We start from the raw sequence: 24,505 nt of genomic DNA, 5'->3' as shown, positions 1-24,505 counted from the left end.
TTGGCCAAGGGATTGAGTTATTTATTCACTCTAGCCTTTTCGATTAGATCAAGGCCTGTTCACAAGGCGCAGAGAGAGCCAATAAAACAAACGAGGAAACAGCCCAAAGTGCAGCAATAAGTTTTGACGAAGTGTTTAATCTGGTATGAAATTTTAATTTTTCATTTGCATATTGGCAGTCACAAATCCAAGCGATATGGTGGTAATTAGATCAATTTAAATGTATTATGGATGGAAATCATATTATATGGGAACAATTTTCTCAACAAGCGCAGCATGGGTTGATTTTTTGATAATTAGTTCTCCAGGGTTCATTTTAATAAGTACTTTCTGGTAATGAATGAGGAGGAGGATCAGACATTAAGTAATTGTGTCTGAACTTTACATAAAATAAAATCATGGTGTTGTCAAGGTTATCTAAAATTTCGTTGCCTACAGTTAAAGCTTGCTTAATCATTTTAAATTTTTGCTTTTTTTAATTGAAAGTGTTCATTCTTGGTGCTACTCCATTTTAAATTTAAATTTTTTAAATTCATTTTAAAAAATGTTACATTTAGACATGCACTGCGGGAACAGGCCCTTTCGGCCCACAAGACCATGCTGCTCAATTACACCCAATTGGCCGACAATCCCTGGTATGTTTTGAAGGGTGGGAGGAACTGGAACGCTCAGAGAAAACACACACAGATACGGGGAGAACGTACTGTCACAGACTTGTGTTATTTTTCATCTTTAATTTTGTATATTTTAGAGAGTTACTTTGGGGGTTGGACACGTTAAAACACACAGAGAGCAATTTTTTTTTCCTAGTAGACGCCATGGCACCTACGTTCAGAGCTGTAAGCTGCTTGTTTATTGTTCAATTGAAATATTGAAACAATGAATGTTTGGTTAGGGCATCAGGAGGGACCATCTGCAAGTTGACTTGTGCTTTTGCGAAATTGAAACGAAGAACCAGTATTGCTCAAACCAGTCAAGTAATTCAGACACTTCTAAAAGCAGCATTTTAGCATCATCAACCTGAGTCATCTGGAGACAGAATTAAAGTGACTTCTGAGGAAGATGGTCACTTCGGCTGCTTCTCTTTGTCAAGAGTGGCCAGTGCTGCTGTGGCCATTATAATGGTCACTTTTGACTGAACCTGTATCTGGGTAAAGAAAGCGAGATCATTCTTGCATCTGGGTCATGACCATTTTGATGGTTACTTTGTCTGAACCTTGCTTGGGTCTTTGAAAGCATTGCAGAAGTCACAAGCTTCGTAACTTTTCAGAATTGTGCTTAACCTGCAATGGTTTGCACAACACACACACACACACACACCATACCACACACTTTACAAGGAGGCAAGGGGTGCACAGTCTCAATGTAGAGGAGACCACAATGGGAGCACCAGATGCAGATTCACCAGTGAACTATTGCTTCACTTGGAAAGACTGTTTGGGGGCCCCAAATGGTGGTGAAAGAGGAGGTGTGGGGTCAAGTGCAGCATCTTCCGTGATCACGGGTAGATCCCAAGGGTCGATTGGTGGGGGTTTGGGGGGAGGAGTGGACAAGGGAGTTACTGAGAAAACGGACCCTGCAGGTGATGCATTTTGGGAGGACCAACCAGAAGGTTGAGTATAGAGTTAATGGATGGTCACTTAAGAGTGTAGATGAACTGAGGGACCATGGGGTCCAAATCCATACATCCCTCAAGATCACAGCATAGGTTGATAGGATAGTTAAGAAGGCCTATGGGATGCTGGACTTCATTCCTCGGCGGATTGAGTTCAAGTGTCAAGAGATCAAGTTGCAACTCTATAAATCTCTGGTGAGATTTACTTAAGAGTATTGTGTTCTGTTCTGGCCACCTCATTACGGGAAGGATATGGAACTCTGGAGAGGAGAGGCGAAGAGGTGATTTACCAGGATGTTGCATGGTCTGGAAAATAAATCTTATGAGGCAAGGTTAGCAGAGCTGGGACTTTTCTCTTTGGAGCGTAGAAGGATGAGAGGAGACTTAATAGAGGTCTGCAAGATTATGGGAGGGAGGACAGCCAATGCCTTTTCCCCAGGGCAGGAATTGTAAAAACCAGGTGACGTGTGAAGGAAGGGAAGTTTAGGGGAGACGTCAAGGATCATTTTTATCCAGAGAGCCTGGAATGCCTTGCCAGGTATGGTGGTGCATGGATGGAAGAAAAATAGAGGGTTATGGGGCAGGGAGGGTTTAGTACTTTTAAAAATAGGAATATATGGGTCAGCACAACGTTAAGGGCCGAATGGCCTCTACTGTGCTGTCGTGTTCTATCTATGTGAGGTCAAGGGGGAAATGCTGTCTTATATGACATATGGGCACCTCTGCCTGACACCAGGGATGCTGAAACAAGGACACGAGGAGCAGGTGGATGGAAGATGTCCCCTCCCTCCAACCATTGATGACAAACCCTGACTGCCCCGCACAATGGAGGTTGACACTTCTGCCCCGCACAATGGAGTTGGTCACTTCCGCCCCCGCGGGTGACGCTCCGGCCGCTGTTCGAGGCCCGGATGTGGGAGGGGGTGGACGCCCCGCACAATGGCTGCCGATTCGGCACTTCCGCCCCCGCGGGTGAAGCGCAGCCCGCTGTTCGAGGCCCGGATGTGGGAGGGGGTGCGGCTGCGCGGAGGCCGGATCTGCGGCCATGGACCACAGTGGTTCGAAGAGCGGCGGCTCGGTGCTGAGCAACGTCGCCGAGGTGGTGGAGCTGATCCTCGGCTTCCTGCCGACCAAGTCGCTGCAGAGAAGCGCCGGGTAATCCCCCCCCGACCCCCACCACCCCCCCCCCCCCCCCAGGCGTCCCACCCCAAGGTCCCCGGCCCAGGGCTACTGGTCCCCCCGCCCCGAGGTCCCAGGCCCCCCTCTCCCCAGGTTCCACACCTCCTGCAGCCCCCACCCCCGACCCAGGGTCTCCCCCTCCCCCACTTCTAGGCCCCCCCATACTCTTCTTTCACCGACCCCCCCCCCCCCGGACCCCTACTCATCCTCCCCCCAGTGTGTCCCACTCCTCCCCCCCACCCAGGGTCCCTTTTCCCCTCCAAGATTCCCTCCCCCCCCTCCTCCATGGTTCCCTACTCTTCTCCCCTCCCGGGTCTCCCACTCCTCCTCCACCCCTCAAGAGTCCCCCACTCCTTCTCCCCCCTCCCAGGGTCCCCCACTCCTTCGCCCCCCCCCCGCAGGGTTTCTCACTCCACCCCTCCCAAGGGTCCCCCACTCCTCCCCCCCCAAGGTTCCCCCACTCCTCCCCCCCAAGGGTCCCCCACTCCTCCCCCCCAAGGGTCCCCCACTCCCCCCCCCAAGGGTCCCCCACTCCTCCCCCCCCAAGGGTCCCCCACTCCTCCCCCCCCCAAGGGTCCCCCACTCCTCCCCCCCCCAAGGGTCCCCCACTCCTCCCCCCCCAAGGGTCCCCCACTCCTCCCCCCCCAAGGGTCCCCCACTCCTCCCCCCCCAAGGGCCCCCCACTCCCCCCCCCAAAGGGTCCCCCACTCCTCTCCCCCAAGGGTCCCCCACTCCTCCTCTCCCCCAAGGGTCCCCCACTCCTCCTCCCCCCAAGGGTCCCCCACTCCTCCTCCCCCCAAGGGTCCCCCACTCCCCCCCCCAAAGGGTCCCCCACTCCTCTCCCCCAAGGGTCCCCCACTCCTCCTCCCCCCCAAGGGTCCCCCACTCCTCCTCCCCCCAAGGGTCCCCCACTCCTTCCCCCCAAGGGTCCCCCACTCCCCCCCCAAAGGGTCCCCCACTCCTCTCCCCCAAGGGTCCCCCACTCCTCTCCCCCAAGGGTCCCCCACTCCTCCTCCCCCCCAAGGGTCCCCCACTCCTCCTCCCCCCAAGGGTCCCCCACTCCTCCTCCCCCCAAGGGTCCCCCACTCCTTCCCCCCAAGGGTCCCCCACTCCTTCCCCCCAAGGGTCCCCCACTCCTCCTCCCCCCAAGGGTCCCCCACTCCTCCCCCCCCAAGGGTCCCCCACTCCTCCCCCCCCAATGGTTCCCCACTCCTCCTCCCCTCCAGGCTCCCCCAATCCTCCCCTTCCTCCCACCCCCCAGGGTCCCCCACTCTTACCCCTCGAATCCCCCACCCTTCTCTAGGGACCCCAGGGCCCCAATCCCAGTGTCCTACCCCCCCCTTGGGCCCATGGTTTCTCCCCCACCCCCCTAGAGCTGCTGGGACTCAAGCCCTAGGGCCCCCATTTCCCCCTACCTCCCAGACTCCTGGATCCTATGCACCCTATGGCCCCACCCATCCCCTCCCCGATCCCCCAGGACCCCAGGGATGGCTCTGGGAAGGGGTGGAGAGCTGGAGGACAGAATAGAGGAGAGTGGAGAGTAGGCTAACAGAAACAGGAGAATTAATAGGCACTTTCAAGCTACCTTGTAAAATGGGGCAAACTGGGCAACTTGCCTGGTTCGTGCCCCACTCACAAGGCAGCTTGAAAGGTTCTGACCTGGTCAGCGGGTTCCAAAATCATCCATGGCCGATAAAGTTACTCCACTTGCACACTGGCATCACAGGGAAACCCTGACTGAAGTGTCTGCCATGATTGGGGGGAGGGAGGGGTTGCTGCCACGGGGGCAGAAGGGTCGGCTGCAGGGGGGAGGGAGAGGAGAGGGGTCAGGGGGTGACTGACAGCCATTGGGGGGGTGGGGGCGTGGCAGACTTACCGAAAGTTCCCCTGTGTGTACCGCGTCACTCATCGCGGTGGTGGGATCCTCCTTAAATCGCCGGGTTGGTCCATCCCTCCCCACAGCTTAAAAGGTGCTGGGAGCACCTTTTCCCCTGTAATCGCATCTGGGTCCCAGGTGCTGCAGCTTAAAAGTGCATAATGTTTTTGCCATCTGGCTGGACTGTGCCAAGAAGGAAAATTAGGTGTTGCTTCTCCAATTTATGGGTGGACTTGGTTTGACAGTATGCCATGGACATGTCAGGATGGGAGTGGGGCACTGAATTGAAATGTTCGCCCATTGGGAGATCCCAGTCACTGATGCTAACAGAGCGAAGGTGCTCAGCGAAGCAATCTCCCAGTCTGTCTCGTCTCTCCAATGTTGCCACAACAGGATGTAGTTGATAACTCTCATGGATGTACAAGTAAAGTAATACTTCACTTGGACTGTTTCAGCGCTGGCAAAACAGGTCACTGTTGGAGCAACTAAATGCAGTCCCAGACAATCACTATGTCAGACAGGAGGCCCATAGAAAAAAATAATTCTGGCATCTGATTCCTCCTCAGTGTCTCCTTTCCTCCATGCCTTATTCCCTTATTTCGCCCTTCCAATCATTCAAAGTGTGGCCAGTGACCCAGTTCACCTTGCTGAAAACCCTGGCCCCAGTCTAGATCAGTCTGAGCAAACAAGCCCCTTCATTGGCCAGCACAGTTAGTGCAATGACTTTACAGCACCGGCGATCGGGACTGGGGTTCCAATCCCGCACTGTCTGTAAGGAGTTTGTATGTTCTCCCTGAGTTTGCATGGGTTTCCTCCCTCTGTTCAAATCATACAGGAGGTGTAGGTTAATGGGCTGTAAATTGGGCGGCACGGACTCGTGGGCTGAAATGGCCTGTTGTCGTGCTGTATGTCTAAACTGAAAATAAGCCAGTTCCTTCTTGAACTTCATCAACCTCTTGTGTCTCAGTGTGTGCAGGCTGTGGAGAGACTGCGCGCGAAGAGTCTTGCGGACGCACCAAAGGCCGTCGTGGATTGCAACAAAAGGCCATGAATACGAGGATGACGACGAGCACTTTCTGGTGAAGAAAATGATTGTTGAACTGGAGGTATGCGCTACTATAAACTGGGTATAGGAAATCGGAAATTAAGATAGAAGTTGTTAAAATTGTTTCGCAGCTCTATGAATGAGAAACCGTGATTTAATTTGATAGAAACAGAAAATGAGGCGTGTTAATGCAAGTCGCAAAGAGAATGTTTACAGTTGAGGAATAATTTGATCGTTGAGACCAGGATTTGCCCTGCTAGTTTGGATGTTTATGGACCTCTCTGATTAATAGAAAAGCTAGAAATAAAAGGACATGCTGAGTTACTAATTGTCAGTCATTACTTGATCATTGGGAGATCAGGGGTGGAGAGATTTAAATTGGAGGATCTTTCCTGGACCCAACACACTAATGGCATTGTGAAAAAAACACGTTGATTCTGAATTTGGTGGTGGAAGGGCAGTAAGTGAATTTTAGAGATACCCAGAGAACAGAAAATAAAAGACAGTAAAAGGAAGAATTGCCAAGGAAAAAAAAACACCCAGAAAGGAAGAAGACATTGAAAAAACAAGAAAAATGGACAAAAGACCAAAAATAATGAATTCAGGAAAATTGGATAATGGAGGTTCACCTCGTCACAATCAGGAAGGAGAGGTCGATCTTGGATCTACCCAGAAGCTGTCGGCAGCGGGAACGGAGTCCCGGACTGCCCAACTTGAGGAGAGCTCACCCAGAAGGGTGAGCAAAGGCAACCATAACAAGCCTGATTCTCGAAGAGGCCAAAGGAGAACCCGCAACTGACGTGGCAGGAGTGTCATTGGGCGCACGCGACAAGAGGGCCTGAGGACGACCCGGCCTATGGAGGGGGTGGCAGGAGAAGAGCCACGGGCCGCTAGAAGAAGAAAAACTCACCTGGTAAGGCCAATTCATCCGGGGGGCCAGGAGGAGGCCGCGATCGGGCATGGCGGGGCGCGGGAGCGGCGCAACCAGAAGAAAAGGCTCACAGTCGGGAGACACAGGCAGCCTCAGCCCTACGACTATGGAAGATCAGGAGGAGGAGGCAGAATGTGAATAGAGATGGAGGGTGAGTAAGAAAGGAGGTTGAGGGCTTGATGTCCTTGACTAGGGATAGGGAGGCCATCGGGCAAATTAAGAAAAACATTGTTGGTGAGCCAGCACGCGATTAAGGAAAGAGTGACAGAAAGAGGAAAGGATTGAGAGAGTGGAGAAAGAGGGAAGGTGAGATGGATGTGTGGGTGAGGGAAAGGGAGGGGAAGTGGGAGAAGATGGACTCCTTGGAAAATTATAGTAGAAGAGATAATATTAAGATAGTGGGGGTAAAGGAGGGAAGAGATCTGGTGGACATCTGCGGACATCACTGCTCTTGAGCATAAAACCCTGCAAAAGGTAGTGGACACAGCCCAGGACATCACAGGCAAAATCCTCCCCACCATTGAAACAGCTACTAGGAATGCAACAGCAATTAGCATGGATTCACACTACCCAGCACACTGCTACCATCAGGAAAGAGGTATAGATGGCACAAGACTCGCACCGCCAGGCTCAGGAACAGCTGCCCCCCCCCTCCAGCATCAGACTCCTCAACGACAGACTTAGTATCATTTTAGGACTCTCTCTGTATTGCACAGTCAGTTTGTTTATATTTCTTTATTTGTTGATGTTTATGTTGAGTCCAGTTTTTTATTCCACTATCAATAAGTGGTAATTCTGCTTTGGCCTGCAGGAAAAAGAATCTCAGGGTTGTACATCATGTCATGTATGTTCTCTGACAATAAATTGGAAATCAGATCTGTGGCTGAACTAAAAAGCGAATGGTGGAAATGGCCAACAGATCAGGCAGTGTCTGTGGAGAATTAATTTTGTAGTTAGATAACCTAATTGAGTATTGGGCCCTGATGGTGACACGGTGCATCAGAGAAGATGAGTTGCTGTTCCTCAGGGTTGTGTTGGCCTTCATTGAAACAATGGAGGAAACCATAGAGTGGAATGGTAAAGGATGATCATGACAGGCTTAAGGTCCCCCTCCATAGTTGCTGTTTGACTTGTTGGGGATTTCAAACATTCCGCAAGCACCTCACGAAGCATAGCTGCTGGCGGGCCTTCTTTGTGATTGCATCGGCATGGAGGCTCCAGGACAGATCCCCAGAGATGTTGATGCCCAGGAATTTGGTGTTCTTGACCCTCTCCACTGCTGAGCCCTCATTGAGGACTAGGTTGTGTTCCTCCTGAAGTCCACAATCATCTCCATGGTTTTGCTAACGTTGAGCGCAAGATTGTTGGCGTGACACCACCCAGTGAACTGATCTATTTCTCTCCTGTACGCTCCCTCATTGTCGCTTGTGAATCTGCCGACAACTGTGACATTGTCAGCAAATTTGTAGATGGCATTGGAATTGTGCCTGGCCATGACCATGGATGTATAATGAATAGAGAATTGGGCTAAGCGCCTTGACGTGCCCTCTGTTGATAATCAGTGAGGACGAGACATTGTTTCCAATTTGGACTGACTGCTGTTTTCCGACGAGGAAGTCAAGGATCAGTTGCAAAGTTCTGACAAAGGGTCAATCTGAAATGTTAACTCTCTTTCTCTTTTTACAGAGTCTGCCTGACTTACTGAGTGCAGTGCTTTTGGTTTTAACCATTTTTCAAGCATTTCCTTTTTTTTTTGATTACAAATTTTAAAAATGTCTTTTTCTGGGTTTGGACCAATTATTTTAATAGCACCCTTCTATTAAACAGGAGGTATACGTATTGCCTGCGGTCGTACTTTACATGGCTGGCACAGACACCTTCAACTTGCAGACTTCAGTAGACGAAAAAGGTAATTTGTTTGAACATAAACAAAACATGAGTGTAGGAAGTTCTTACCTTATCTGCACAGAAAAAAAAATCATTAATTCAATTGAGCACCAATAGCTGCTATTTTGAATTTATACTTTTAACGTGCACATAGAGCATAAAAAGGTCAACCAGTTTACCTATCTCGGCTGCACCATTGCATCTTGGCGCCTCACAGTTCGGCGGGCAGCAACCTCCTTGGAAGAAGCCCACCTCACTGACAAAACACAAAGGAGGAAAAACCCAACCCCAACCCACCAATTTTCCCCTGCAACCGCTGCAACGCCAGCCACAAATGAGCCTGCAGCTGACGTGGACATTACCCCTCCGTAAATCTTCGTCCGCGAAGCCAAGCCAAAGAAAGAAAAGAAAAAGCATGGTAACAGGGCCTTTCTGCTCTCGTGCCCGTGCTGTCCATTAACCTATGCCCCGCCCCCGATACGTTTTGAATGTAACCGGAGCCCGGAGGAAACCTACCCAGATAAAAGGAGAACGTAGAGCCAGCGTGGGATTCGAACTCGGTCCTGATCGTTGGTGCTTTGCATGGGTATAACAGCATTGCACTAACAGCTATCTTTGAATTTGAAATGAGCCGGTTTGAATTTGGAGTAATGACTTTGTGGATAAAGTTGCTTCTGATTTTATAAGTAGTTACGCTAGTTGGGGTCATCAGTTTTATTGGCAAAAACACAAGTGCCATGTATGTGACACGTAGGACAATCATAGTCCACAGCTTGGATACTTTGGCGTATAAGTCGAGTCGCGAAACCCTAAAAAATCTCTCAAAAATGGATGTCGACTTGTTCACCAGATATACTTTTGAAGACCTTAAAATGAGCTCAAAAACCACTCCATGCGATTCGACGTATAAGTCGACCCTCAAAAAATCGATTCTGTGTACCATTCGACTCATAAAAATCCCGACTACAATAGACTTCCATTGAAATTTTTATTGAAAACAGCACATTTTGAACCCTTCAAATCATATTGTCTGAGACAAAGATGACAGCATGCACATCCATGCCCTCACTGTTTAAATTGTCATCATATGGGTCCCAGTCCATGTCTGATGAGGCGGTTTCAACTTTGTCACCAGTGTCCCACAATAAATCATCTAACGTGCCATTCACTGCACAAGAGATACTGCTCCTTTTAAATGATTTAATTCCAGTCTCAACTTTAACTTTGTCCCATGCCTTGAGCACGAAGTCACACAGCACATCAAGTGCCCCGCCTTTTGTGAACCATTTTTCTGCGCTCGACATCCATTCCTCACGCACATGGTCTATGAAGGGCTTGAGCTTGTTTCCTTCTAAGGTCCTAAGAGCCCTTTCAATCTCAATATCTCCCGCAAAGTTCTGTCCAAGTACTACTGGAATCCATTTTTGAAAAAAGCTAGGTCTATCTTTGTTGTTCCACCTCCCTCCCCACCTTTCAGACCCACTATTTTAATATTATTTCTTCTCTAATTTTCCAAGGTATCTGCTTTTTGACAAAGTTTTTGATTCATCGTGGTCAAAACAGTTTCCATCTGATGTGCTCTATCTTTATCTTGTTCCACATTTTTTACTGTTTTAACTTCTTGATTTATTTTATCCATATTCATGGCCTCTGTAACTTTATTTCTATTTTCATTTAATCTTTCATATCATTTTTCATACTTCTAATTTCTTTAAATCACTTTAATTGGGAAATTAGTGGCCCGACTTGTGCCTTTTTGTTCATCATCCTGTTCACTGCCTGAAAATGAAACCTCTGCCTCCCACGTGTGACTTCTGGTTCATCTCCTTCAGCGCCATCATCCCGTTCGACCGGGTATACAATGCACTTCGCTGCAGCCGCTGCCCACTCATCTCGGGGACAGCAAAATCTCTAGTCCCTGGCTCCAGAGTCATTGCAGGTCTTTCCATCGTTTTTTTGCTTCTCTTTGTGTGGAACAGGTAAGTTTTATCCCTTTCCCCATGTTCGTGAGTTATGTAGATTAATGGAGTTTGTTTAACTAGTTCATTACTTTTTCAGCAATTTAACTGAATACGAGGAGAGTAGGTTTTTGCGTCTTAATCCCACATCATCATGTGACATCCCCCATCTTTTGGTAGTTTCTGCGCAATTTTTGTTTTGTTGTAATATCAGATTTTTCCTTTTCATGAAACGGTTACACCAGCCTATTGTAGCTTCAAAATCATTACTGAATTAAGGGTGCGACTTTGCAGTGTAAATATTCTTATTTTATTTCAGGCGACTATGTAGCAATCTTGCCTCTTGTTCACGTGCCCATTCTGCAACGTGATTCTCCAACTCTTACCAATGAGTGATTCCTCTTCTCATCTAACATTGCCTTTCTGGTATTTTTCTCAAAGTCTTGTCTTTCTTCCTCCAATCTATTACCAACTTCTCAAGTATATGAAATTTTCTTGCAGCAGTTCAGTTGTTGGTTTTACTTTAAAACTCACTTCGTACTTTCATCGTTTTGATGGAGTCTCCTCCTGCGAACGCCCACCAGATCGATCTCTGTGATTTTGGGGATGGACTTGTACGCCTCAAAATCGGCCTTATACGCCTGATATATGATAAAACCCTTAAAATGAGGCTGAAAAAAGAGGGTTGACTTATACACCAACATATACGGTACATGTTTTAATGTGTGGAAAATCTGATGTTAATATTTCAACGATGCATAAAAGTGCTGGAAGAACTCAGCAGGCCATGCAGCATCCACGTTTCCACGGACCAGAACATCGATTACTCTTAATTGTGCTTTGGGTATTGGCTCTGGCTACTGGGCAATGTTTTTAGTTTGACCTATTGATGATCCTGGACTTCAATCTCGAGAATCCAAGATTACATTGGGGATATCGCATTAATTTCAAAGAGGAGCAGGGGAATTCTCTCTGATGTCCTGGTCAGTGTCTGTGCCTCAATTAATGTCATGAGGACATAATCAGGCAATTAGCACCTTGTTGTTCATGATTGCTGTGAATAGATTGGGTGTCTTAAGATCATGAGACATTGGAGCAGAAAGAGGCTATTCAGCCAATCGAGTCTACCCCTCCATTTAATCATGAACTGATCCATTTTTCCCAATAGCCCCATTGCCCGGCCTTTTCCTCATAACCTTTGATGCCCCAACTAATCAGGAACCTATCAATCTCTGCCTTAAATACACCATAGACATCCCCTCCAAATTCCACAGATTTTACACCCTCTGGCTGAAGAAATTCCTCCGTTTTAGCAATGGCCCCTCTTCAAGGAGTATGTCAGTTTTGTAAATTATTCTGAAACATCATGAAATTGTTAAAAACTACAAATGATTTTTAATTCCATTGCAGTTATGGTTCAGAGACAGGATAACAGGACTAAGCTTCAAACTAACCATTTCTTATCCTCCTTTGTCTCATCCTTTCATCATTCAGCTACTTTATTCCCTTGCCCTCTGATCAAACGTCACCTTGTGCACCTGAAGTACAACACGAGAGTCTGCAGGCACCGTGATTGAAGTAAAAACACAGTGCAGGAGAAACTCAGCAGGTCAAACAGTGTACTTTGTATAGCAAAAACACATGACCAACTTTTGAGCTTGTGAGTTATACCTTGATGAAGGGCTCAAGCCCAAAAGGTTGGCTATGTATCTTTCTTTATCTTTGCAAGATAAAGTACATTTTGACCTGCTGAGTTTCTCCAGCATTGTATTTATACATTGTGTGTGCTTTGCACATCCTGAAAAAGCATTAAAAGTACTGTACAATGTCTGTCAGTCTTTTCTGTCACTCCAGTCTGCCACCTACATGTGATGCAGTTCGAGGTTCCTCTATACCAGTGGTTGTCAAAGTTTTTCTTTCCACTCACATACCACCTCAAGTAGTCCCTTACTAATCACAGAGTGGAGAGAAAAATTTGACACCCACTGCTCTACTCTTTCCAAATTCAGGGAATGTCAGCTCTTAGTGCATCAGTTTTGAGACCACAAGGGAAGGAAAACACTTACAGCCCTTCTCTTATTTTTGTTGTTGCTTGATTTATGTTTTTCTTGACAGTGGCATAATATAACCTATTATTGATGTGCCATACGGTTGCTTATATGGATACATACATTAGGTAATTTCTTTCTTCTAATTTGACTGCCACAGCGAGAAGAAACGAATCCTCAAAGAAGACCAATAATGCAGAAGCAGGAACAAAATTTGAGAGGCTACTGCCTGCAGAATGCAAGTTATTAGGACTCGGTTGCCTGGAATTGTCTGTAAGTGGCTTTGCCTTGTATTGCATGCGGCAATTTAAAGTCCAGTAAAATCCCCGTTATCCGGAGTTCAAACAACTGGCAAAAAAATTGCGGAAAATAAATAGGTTAAAAATGAAAGTTTAAATTGGCATCCCTAGTTCACCAATCACGCAACTTATCCAGCATCTACCAATCCCCTTAGGTGCCAGATACTGTATTAAATGGCGAGGATTGATGAAATTATCAGTCGCTAAATTCAGTTTTGATAAGTTTAGCTGTCAATTCCTAGTTTCCTCCAAGGAATGCTGAATGTGTCTGTGGGTGACTCTTTGTTCCATGTGCACGATCAGAAAACATGACCCAATCTTGTTCAACTCCAAGCCCATGGATTTGTTATTATTTCGCTATCTGGCCTGACCGCTGATCTCGTGCTCTGCAGGGAAGCTTTTAAAACACGAGTAGCCAAATCTTATTTTAAGAGTTTGAGTTAAATACAGTAGAATCCCCATTATCTGGAATTCAATCAACTGGAAATTCAAACAAAAAAAGTAAAATAAATATGACTGGGAGGATGGACCCCGTGGGGGAGTGCTGTGACTTCGTTGGACATGCGTGGGTTTGGCCCACTGAACTAGCAATGCCCCGAATGCGCGTGCATTCTTTTTGGTGTAGCCACTTGAGTGGAGGTGAGCCAGGTTGTCAGCGCGAAGAAGTTGCGCCGAGCCCAGACCGGGACATTTGCATGGAGGTGAGTCGGGTTGTCAGTGTGAGGGGTGCGCCAAGGGCTTGTCCGGGACACCTGCGTGGAGGTGAGTTGGGTTGTCAGTGCAAGGAATGTGTTAGAATGTGTCTAGGGCCTGACCGAGTATATGAGTCGGAGCCGGCAGGATGGGCAGCGCCCAGGATGAAGAGTCTTTATTACTATTAGGTTCATTAGTAAAGTTTTATCTGTAATCAATGGGGGGGAGGGTAATTATCATGGAGGGATGGTTAGCATAGCGGCTAACGCAACACTGATACAATACCAGTGATTGAGGTTCAACTTTAAATTTTGTAAGTTATCAGAATTACTTGATTAAAGTGAACTTGACATAACTAAAGACTACGATCTTTTTCAAATTACATTTTGCCTGTCTTTCACACGGTGTATTAATTAGGCATTGTAAGAATCTGTCTCAGTCAGTTGGAAAATTCGCATATTCAACATCGACGATCTCTGTAGGTGCTAAATGATGGGGATTCTATTGGAGTTTTTGTGATAACAAATTTATTACTGGGGTGCCTTTGCATTTCAGACACTCCTATGGGAAGTGCCAAGCAGCGACCCCTTGAGGTAGAAGATGGAAATGCAGGATTTGCCTTGCTTCTGCCCAAAATTGAGGGTGTGACTGTTAAATGCTTCCACTTGTCCAACAAGGATTATAAACGTAACACCTTTGATCAAAAGAAACTCCAAGCAGCAGGCAAGTACCCTCTCCTTTCTGTGGTGTTAATTGTGACAATGTGTTTGAAGGAGGTTTGAAACTGGGGTGACACGATTAGTGTAGCGGTTAGCGCAACACTGTTACAGCGCCAGTGACCCGAGTTTGAATCTGGCGCTGTCTGTAAGGAGTTTGACCATTCTTCCTGTGTGGATATGGGTTTCCTCCCACCCTTCAAAACGTACCAACAGGGGTTGTAGGTTAATTGGGTGTTGTTGGGCGACACAGGCTCATGCCATCCAGTTTAGTGCCTAGACAGAAAATCAATTAACATCCACTTCTCTGGTTTCTCTCTCCCTTTCCTCTCTCTTTGTCTTCTTTTTCCTAGCTCTCCACCCCACATTCCCTCCCCATTCACAGAGCTAGCCCTCCCCCTCCTGTTTGCTGGTGTGGCCTCCCTCCCTTCTTCACCTATTACCTCCTACCTGCAGACCGTGCTCATTCCTCTGCCTCTCCCCCCAATCATTTTGTTTGGGTGCTTGCCGACATATTGTCACACCTTGGTGAAGGGCTCAAGCCCGAAACGTTGGTGATGTACCTCGATCTTTGCTATATAAAGAAGACAGTTTGTACAGCTGAGTTTGTGTTTTTACTTAAACGAATCACTGGGAAAGCTAAAATTGTGGTACTTAACCATGCAAATTTTTGCAATAAGGATGAATTTGCCAATTTTACATCAAATCTGACGAATACCACATTTTATGCACATAAGACCCACTTTTTTCTCCCCCCCCCCCCCCCCAAGTCTTGTATGCAAAATTGAAGTTGGGTGATAGTGGTGAGTCTTCATTGTGGCTGCGTGGCTCACGAGCATCACTGCCTTCTACCATTGCGGGCTGTCGGGGGAGCGGGGCGATGGGGTCAGTGTGCGGCCTGGTGGCGGGCTGTCGGGAGACTCTCCCGGCGCCCCGCTGTCAGTCCCCGCACGAGTCCTGCCATTGTGCCGCCCCACCCCAGGAGAGAGACCAGCGTAGGGACCTACAGCAGCAGTTTGCTTTTATAAAGAGTTTTCTGCAAAAGCTGAGGTGCTTTTGTGTTCTCTTGTAAATTACAGCAGTATTATTATTAAAAAGATTTTTCCTGTTGTCCTAGTTGCATCTTTTGTCCAAATTTTTTTCCTGCTATACTGTATTTTAATAATATTAAATGCTTACCTGTAAATAAAATTCTTAATATTCCCTGCTAAAATGGGGGTGGTTTTATATGCCCGTGGGTCTTGTATGCCATCAAATATGGTAATTGTTCCTCCTCATTATCCATTTGCACAAGGTAGCTATCAGATCCCTGGAGAACGAACTGCAGCAAATCAACCATGAATACTGCTGCGAAAATTGTTCATGAATCTGATTTCCATTCATAAGACATTTCAATGGATCTAATTGCATTCGTCTCTCTGAGCCTGATAACCAGTCGAATGCGAATGTAGCACCAGATTTCAAAAGGGTCCTGCGGTAATAAAGGGTGATGATCGGGTACCTTGGTGGATTGCATCAGATGTAAAGGGGAAAACTCCACACTTGCCTTTTCGTCCAGACATTGAATCAGAATTGGGTTTTATCGCCATGAACGTGTGTCGTGACATTTGTTGTTTTGTGGCAGCAGAGCGGTGCAGGGCAAGTTGAAATTTATTTTGTAAATACAAGACGTTAAAAAAAAATTAGTCCAAAAGAGGTCAAATGTGAGGTCGTGTCCATAGGTTCATTGTCCGTTCAGAAATCTGATGGCGGAGGGGGAAGCAGCCGTTTCTGCCATGTTGAGTGGGCGACTTCCGACTCCTGTACTTCCTTCCTGATGGTAGCAGTGAGAAGAAGGTGGTGGGGGTCCTTGATGATAGAAGCTGGTGCCTCTTCAAGATGTCCTCAATGGAGGGCATTACCATATCTTACTCCTAGTAGTGCAATTGTCGTGGATAGGGATAGAATGCATGGAAAATTGAAATAATATAAAAAAAAGGTTCTCGTATAGCACGCATATACCGCACACAAATGGTATTAATTGGTCCTGTCGAGCACCTTCATAATATGTTGAAGAGAACAAAATCAGGCTGTATCTATTCTGTCATAATTCAGATGCACCAAGGCCATTGGCACGTGAAAGGGGCATCCTGGATATCAAGGCAGGTGGATATCAAAGTTTATGAAGTGAAATGGATTGTCGGTAAGAACTAGAGCTCGTTATTTATTTCAGCTTTTTTTTTTCGATAATCCCATTCAAGAAATTAAAAATAAATTTTAATGTCCCGGAGATTCTCTGTCCGATGTCTGGAAGTCGCTATCCAATCCACAATTACCCTTTTCTTTAACAAAGGTTACCTTGATAGAGGGAGGGTGTCGATTCGATTTAGTTTTCAGGTTTTTTTTTCTTCTTCTCTTTTAATCAATTTCTTATTTGGATTGATTTGGCAAACAATAAAAATATATATTTTTTAATGTAGAACCAGCTGATGCTCAAATAACTTCAACATGTTAAAAAGGTTCTGGTAATTGCGCACCTACAGAGATAACGCATTTGTAAAGATACGGTAATGTCCGTGATGGTGATGGCCGAGTTTAAAACGCTCCGTAGCCTCTTCCCATCCCATGCGTCGGCACCTCCATCCCAGACAGAGATGCAACCAATCACAATGCTCTCCACGGATCCCCTGTAGCAACTTCCAAGTCTTTGGTGACATACCAAATCTCCTCAAACTCCTAATGAAATATTGCCGCTGGCATACTGCCTTCACAATTGCATCGATATAATAATCCCGCAATAGTTATTCAGAGATGTTAACACCAGGAATTTGAAGTTTCTTACCTTGCTGGCCCCTGGCTAAGGGCTGGTTCGTGTTCTTCTGGCTTCCCCTTCCTGAAGTCCACAATTCCTTATCTTTACTGACGTTGAATGCAAGGTGGTTGTTGTGTCATCACTCAACTCGCTGATCTATCTCAGTCATGTCCCTCATCACCATCTGTGATTCTGCCGACAACCATGGTGTGGATGGCATTTGAATTCTGCCTCGCCACAACAACATGGGAGTAGAGCACTGGCCGAATACACATCCTTGAGGTGTGCCTGTGTTGATTGTCTGTGGGAGGGGATATAGTTACCAATCTGGACTGACTTGTGGACTTTCACTGAGAGAGTCAAGGATCTAGTTTCAGCGGGAGGTACAGTGGCCCAGGTTTTGAAGCCTGCTGACCAGTCCTGAGAGAATAATGGTGTAGAACGCTGAGCTATAATCGATGAAAAGCAGCCTGATGTAGATATTGCTATTGTCCAGGTGTTCCAGGGCTGAGTGGAGAGCCAGTGAGATTGCATCTGCTTTGGAACAATTGTGGCGATAGGCAAATTGCAATACATCCAGGTCTCTACTTAGTTAATTCTGGCTAGGACCAACCTCTGAAAACATCTCATTACAGTAGATGTGAATAATACTCGGCGAAAGTCATTGAGCAGCTCACTCTACTGTTGGGCACCAGGTGATTGATAACCTTTTGAAACAGGTGGGAACCTATGACTGCAGCAATGAGAGATTGAAAATGTCTGTGAATATTCCGGCCCGTTGGTGGGCACAGATTTCAGTATCTTACCAAGTATGATATCAGGGCCTGTCAGCTTGCAAGAATTCATCCTCTTGAGAGAGTGTGGGGTAGGATCTGTTTGCAGCCTACAGTCTAATTCCATCCAAAATGGACAGGTTGAAAGCATTGTACCTCACAGCTGCTAAATGCATGGTGGAAATATTTGGTCAGTTTTAAATTAATCCCTGGGGACTATTTTATTGGAATTCCATCTAGTCTCCAACTATCTTGACAACATTGCTCTGTAAAGGCTTTTTCAGGTGCATTCTTCTCTAAGAATGCACCTGAAGAAGCAGAAGCGGCCCTTGAAATTACAGTTCAGGTGGCAGCGTTGAAAGCGCGGCGCTGGCCACGTGAAAGGACAGCTGCACCGGGATGCGCATCTGAGCGCATTCTGGCTCCTGTCCCTTGGGCTGTTGATTCAGAATGGCTGGCTGTCAGCTGGGACAGCCAGCGCGGGCTATCAGTGCAGGGACATCCCGCTGCCCCACTCTCCCCCCACTCATGGAGCTGGAGCAGCCGGCAGGGGAGGAGGCTGGAGTGCCGGCGGGTGGGGGGCACGGGGGCTGGAGCGGCCGGCGGGGGGGGTACGGGGGCTGGAGCGACTGGCGGGGAAGAGGAGGCTGGAGCGACCGGCGGGTGAGTATGGGGGCTGGAGCCGTTGGCGGGGAGGAGGAGGCTGGAGTGACCGGCGGGGAGGAGGAGGCTGGAGCGACCGGCGGGGAGAAGGAGGCTGGAGTGACCCGCAGGTGAGTTTGGGGGCTGGAGCCGTTGGCGGGGGAGAAGGTGGCTGGAGCGACCAGCGGGTGAATATGGGGGCTGGAGCGGCCGGCGGGAGAGAAGGCTGGAGCAGCCAGCGGGTTGGGGGGAGAAGGCTGGAGCGGCCGGCGGGGGGAGGGGGATGCCGGAGTGGCCTGCGGGTGAGTATGGGGGATGGAGCAGCCGGTGGATGAGTATGGGGGCTGGAGCAGCCAGCGGGGGAGGATGCTGGAGCAGCGGTGGGGGAAAAGGAGGCTGGAGCGGCCGGTGGGTGACTATGGGGGCTGGAGTGGCCGACGGGGGAGAAGGAGGCGCTCGAGTCGGGAACCAGCATTGTTTTGGCTAGCCCCCTTCTCCCCCGCTGGCCGCTCCAGCCCCCTTCTCCCCACTACCGAAATCAGTCCTGACAGTGTGGGTACAGCCTGTGCTGGCTGCCTGACAGTGTGGGGACTGATTTCGTGAGTGGAGAGAGAGCGGGGCAGCAGGATCAGTGTGGGGATGTCTCCGCGCTGACAGCCCGCGCCAGCTGCCCGACAGTGTGGGGACTGGGAGAGGAGCTGTCAGGTGCTGGTCAGCTGACTGTCATCCGAATGCAGCTGCTTTTAGGCGGCTGCATTCAGGTGGCTGGGGGGGGCACTGTGCCGTGGGGATTATCGCTCTCGGAGGAGGGTTACCAAACTCGCCTTGCAGGTGCCTCCTGCGCATTCACATGGCCTTCCCACAGCCGCATTTTGCCAAAATATGCAGCTTTACATCGGGTCAATTGGCCACCTGAAAACGCCTTAAGTAATGTGAACTCGTTCAGTATTTTGAGAAAGCAAGTAAAGTTTGACTTCTTTTCTTGAACAGAAGGCAGTGTCTGATGTGGGTTGAAGTGCATGCATCTCCTTTCTCTTGCTGCATGGTTGGTCTAGCAGTTAGCACAACGCTGTTACAGCACCAGCGATTGGTACCGGGGGTTCGAATCCAGCGCTCTCTGTAAGGAGTCACCCCGTGTTTGGGTAGGTTTCCTCTCACCTTTCAAAAACGTACGGGGTGTTGTAGGTCAATTGGGTGTAATTGGGCAGCACAGGCTTGTGGGCCGAAAGGGCCTGTTACTGTGCTTTATGACTAAATCTAAAATTTAAATTCCCCCCAAAGAGGCATCTTAATAAAGGGTCCTGACCTGAAACAGTGATTGACCATTTTTAATCCATGGATACAGTCTGACCACCAAGTCACTCCAGCTTCTTTGTTCAAAGTTCCAACATGTGCAGTTTTTGTTTCTCTACCAAGTTCAGAGAGTCATTTCCATAGAAGCATAGAATATTACAACACAGAAAACAGGCCCTTTTGGGCTTCTAGTCCTTGCTGAATTCTTGTTTTGTCTAGACCCATTGACCTGCACCCAGTCCCTAGCCCTCCAGACCCCAATTTCTTTTAAATGTTAAAATTGAGCCTGCATTCAAAACTTCATCTGGCAGCTTGTTCCACACTCCCACCACTCTCCGTGTGAAGAAGTTCCCCCTACGTAGGTGCTGTTACCATATTATGCTAACTGGCACGCCAACTATGCCACCCAAATTCGGTGAAGGACTGGCCTGTCTAAGGGTATGATACATTCATGATGGTAAGCCTCTGGTATCCTTGCTAGATACTCCTCTATGATCACACTTTACATCGGATGCCACTGGATGGTGCTGCAGTGCCTCGTTCCACTTTCTGCGCAGAATGCAGATTATGTTGCAGGGGATTTGGTGAATTTATGGCAGAAGTATGCGAAGTAACATTAAAGCATTTCAACATGGAAGGTTGCTACAGTGCTGTTCACCAAAGTCTAGGTACAGCAGCAATTTGTAATCACCTGTGGTTGATCTTGAACTTCGTGCTAGAAAAAAATTTGGGCTAGTACACAGTATATAGTCGATTTCTCCCTGTTTTACACCCCGACTGCTTGCCCATCAAAGCTTTTGACCCGTCTCCTCCCCCGCTACCCACCCCCCCCCCCCCCCCCCCCCCCCCCCCCCGACCACAGATTCTCACCTTGGCTGCCTGCCCATTTGAGTTCCTGATGCCCTGAATACGGACTTGCCACCTGAACAATGCAGGTATTTACCATGGTCAAAAGTAGTACCCATGTAAAAGGTGACCCCCAAATTTGACCTGTCCCCAAAACATGACTATTAAACTAGTATTTCCACCAGAGAAATATGTTGCTTTCTATTCTGTTCAATGCAGAAGGGAAAATATTAATTGCATTTATGTGACACTGACTTTTGCCAACAGTGATTTTTTTTTTAAAAAGTCCTCGCACTGTTATCTGACTTTACTTTAGAGATACAGCACAGTAACAGATCCATCTGACCCACAAGCTCGTGCTGCCTTTTAATACACCAATTCTCCTTCAAACCTGTACGTTTTTGGAGTTTGGAAGGAAACTGCCCGGAGCAAACCTACGCCATCACGGGGAGAACGTACAAACTACTTACAGTCAGCATTGGATACGAACCTGGGCCGCTGGTGCTGCATTAGTGTTGTGTTAACCGTGCCATGACAGAATTACTGTCTTTATTAGTAATAATGGAGAAAGGCTGCAATAAAACAAAACGGTGTAAATTCCCAATAGTTTTGGTGAAGAGAGAATCAGGCCTATGTTGGCACGGTTAGGTTTCCAAGGTTTCCTCCCACCTTCTAAAAAAACGTACTGGTTGTAGGTTAACTTGGGTGTAATTGGGCGGCATGGGGTTAAATGGACAGAATCAGGTTCTACCGTACTGTAAATAACATTTAAACAATTTTAAAAAAAATTAAAGAAATATTGATCTCGAGGAACTCAGCAGCTCGAGCAGCATCGGGGGGAGGGGGAAGAAACATGAATGTTGTGGGTTGGAATCCTTCGAAGCTTGCAGCGTTGCAGATTCTTTATTCTTTGCTGCTCCCACTGCTGCTGCTCGTCCCATTGAGCTCCTCCAGCAGAATATGTTCCAGATTCTAGACTCTGCAGTGTCTTGTCTGCCTTGACCTGAAATATTAACCGTCTCTCATTCCAAAGTTGTCTAATTTGCTCAGGTTTTCCAACATCTACTGTTTACATTTGTGATATATATAGGATGGGCGTGGTGTCTTTGCTTTTTTTTTCCCCCCCTTCTATCCCTGCCACCTCAAAGTCCTCCCTGGCATTGGAATGCCTGACTTACGGACACCCTTGCATATGAATAAGTGTTTAGAACATCAATTGGATCAGCCTGCTAATGCAGGGCTGCTGGCATCTCCCATCGATGGGATCGAGGCATTTCTGCATCTCCCATCAGTGGGATCGGGGCGATGCCGTGTGCTGCTCTGGTCAGGGTGAGCTAGGAAGGCTGTGAACACTGAGCTGACTCACTCACTGAGCCAGTTAACCTGGCTGGCGGCTACTCTTCCGATATCAGCTCGCTCTGGTTTCTGGTTACGAATAATTCTGTTGTAATCTGGGCACTTCCTGTAACATGTTTTAGTTTTGCCACAAAATCTGCCCTCCTAATTGGGTGAACACTAATTACAGTAAAATTCCTGGTATCCACCACCCATGGGGATTGGTAGATGCATGACTTTTCTGGTTGCTTGAGATTGCGTGATGGGCGAAGTAATGGTGAGGCGTGCCACTTTTAAACGTCTACATTTTTTATCTATTTATTTTCTGTTGATGGTTGCTTGAATTCTGGATAATGGGTTTTACTGTATCTTTGATAACTTTCCCCCACGTCCCAGAACTCGTCGAGAATTCTCAGGTTCACTTTTCCTCTCCTAGGTCTTCAAGGTAACCCAGACCTGCGCATTGTCTTGCTGTTTGGATACAACACTTATAAGCCTGCAGCAGCCGACTTCATTCAGCGACTTACCAGGCCTTTTAACGTAAGGAACACCATTGTAGCAGGGGGTCACATTGAGCAAGTGTTTTCACCCAGTTCTGAAAGGTGAGTGGAATGTTAACAGCCAAGCTCTTTATCTCATTAATGCTGTAAGGAAAATGTCTCCATTCCGTCAGTGAAAATGAACTGTTTCAGCCACATGGTGATTGGTCTTGGGGTGATTAAGACTCTTGGAACCTGGTAATAATTTGCAAGTTGTCTCCCAAAGGCATGAGGGGATGTGTTAGGCAGCTCCTGACAACCAGGAAAGCCTTGGGATTGAGCCTGATCTGTACTGAGCTCCTTGTTGTGGGGGAGATGTGCACATCCATTATTCTCAGCTGTATTCAACTGGAGAGGCAAAATCATCAGGGAGTCGCTTTATAATTGACATGGCCTTACGGTGCAGAAGGACGAGAGCAGTTAAGCAGTGGAATCAATTTAGAAATTTTAACAAATGCATGCATGATATATAAAGAAGGAATTATGTCAGTCATGTGACCTCTGAGGAGTATTTAGCTGCATAGAATGAATAGTGTTACAGAGTTCTGTGTTGTGTATTGGCCTATGTGTTGTGAGGTTTTATGTTGCCTTAGAGAGTCAAGGTGAAGGTGGACTGCTGAGAGAGTGGGGGACGGACTAGGCATGTGCAGAGAATGATCTAAAAATTTCTGGACTTGGACGATAAACCACCACTAGGGGGTGCTGTGGAGTGGAAGAAGGCTCAGAGAATGAGTCATGGTCTGGAGGACAGTTTAGAATGTTGGGCATTTTAAAAGGGATGAACATTCTGAAGGCAGCCAGAAGAATCTGGACCAAGCCCGTTGTTCATCTCTCTGCAGCAATACAAGAAGACAACTTTGAATTTTGTGCTCTCTCTCTCTCTCTCTCTCTCAAAGATCTTTTGGCTTCCGTTTACCAAACAAACTGAATTTTGTTTATGATCTTTGCTTCAGTTGAGATCAAAGTTTTGTGAGTCTTGTGTGTTTTGTGTTTGTTTTGTGTCTAAGTTTTTCTGTGGGCTGGTTGGAAGTGTAGCTTAGACTTTAATTATATATGTTATATTTAGGCTGGGGAATTTATTAGTTTTACACTGTTATAGAAATTAAAATAGTAACCAGTGGGCATTGTTATAAAAGGGGGGATTTTGAATTAAAGTTTGAAGGTGAATTTTTTGTTAATAAAATAATTGTTCATCTTTACCCCTGTGTGATATGCCTTCTTTGTGGTTGCTGGTTTGATCTTGTAGCAATACCTTCATTAATCTTCAAAAATACTGTATGGGATGATCCAAAACTTTTTAAAAGAAGTTCATCTTAAAATTGGCGTCATCCCATACAAAAGTCTGACCTTGACGACGAAGTCTCAACTCCACCGCCATCTTCCTGCTGGCTCCGAGGCAATCTTGCACATCTACTGTTATTTGCAAAATCTCTGCCTGGTCTGACAGCTGTGTGCTCTCTACACACTTTAAACAGCCTGTTAAGGAGCCGACGGTGGTTTATTTTTAAATATCCAATTAAAATTCAAATCTTGCAACTGATAATTTGTTATTAAAATATTGTGGTTTGCTCTTAAGAGTATCCACTGGTCAGTGGTATGAGCCAGATATTTTTGGGTCGTCTTATACAAAGGGTATCATTTAAAAGTATAATTTGGGGTGGAAATTCTGGGGTCGTTCTATAAACGAGCCGTTCTATATAATGTCATGTAAGGTATCTTGGTGGTGTATATTTGATTGACCGTCCAACTTCTAGTGTGTCCCAAATATTTTAATGAACAAAACTTGTAACTTCTGAAGTTATGTGGTTTGGGAAGGGTTGATGCAGATAGTGTACCAAGAGTATGTCCAATTCTGAACGTGTGTACAGGTATACTTATAGGGAGCAGGAATAGGCCACACAACCACTCAAACGTTGTTTTGTCCTTACTGTACACTGTATTAGCAGTTATGGTAAACAAAGGTGACCAGTAACCCATTGTTAATCAGATCATAGCTGATTTGATTGCCACCTCAATTCCACATTATGCCTGCCGATGGG

General features: G+C 47.0%; 1 protein-coding gene across 1 annotated transcript in view; it reads left to right on the top strand.

Annotated features, from left to right (window-relative positions):
* Positions 1 to 2,569: 2,569 nt before the first annotated feature.
* The window catches only part of LOC138745484 (F-box only protein 22-like), a 28,495-nt gene continuing 6,559 nt past the window's right edge, over positions 2,570 to 24,505 (top strand). Inside the window, 7 exon segments of the mRNA XM_069902557.1 lie at positions 2,570 to 2,770; positions 5,638 to 5,776; positions 8,474 to 8,562; positions 12,704 to 12,792; positions 12,795 to 12,812; positions 14,087 to 14,254; positions 22,364 to 22,529. Of these exon segments, the coding sequence (XP_069758658.1) occupies positions 2,661 to 2,770; positions 5,638 to 5,776; positions 8,474 to 8,562; positions 12,704 to 12,792; positions 12,795 to 12,812; positions 14,087 to 14,254; positions 22,364 to 22,529 (779 nt within the window). The 5' untranslated portion in view covers positions 2,570 to 2,660.

The sequence above is a fragment of the Narcine bancroftii genome, chromosome 11 (genome assembly GCF_036971445.1).
Source record: "Narcine bancroftii isolate sNarBan1 chromosome 11, sNarBan1.hap1, whole genome shotgun sequence".
Lineage (NCBI taxonomy): Eukaryota > Metazoa > Chordata > Chondrichthyes > Torpediniformes > Narcinidae > Narcine > Narcine bancroftii.
This window is presented reverse-complemented; position numbering and strand designations above follow the sequence as displayed.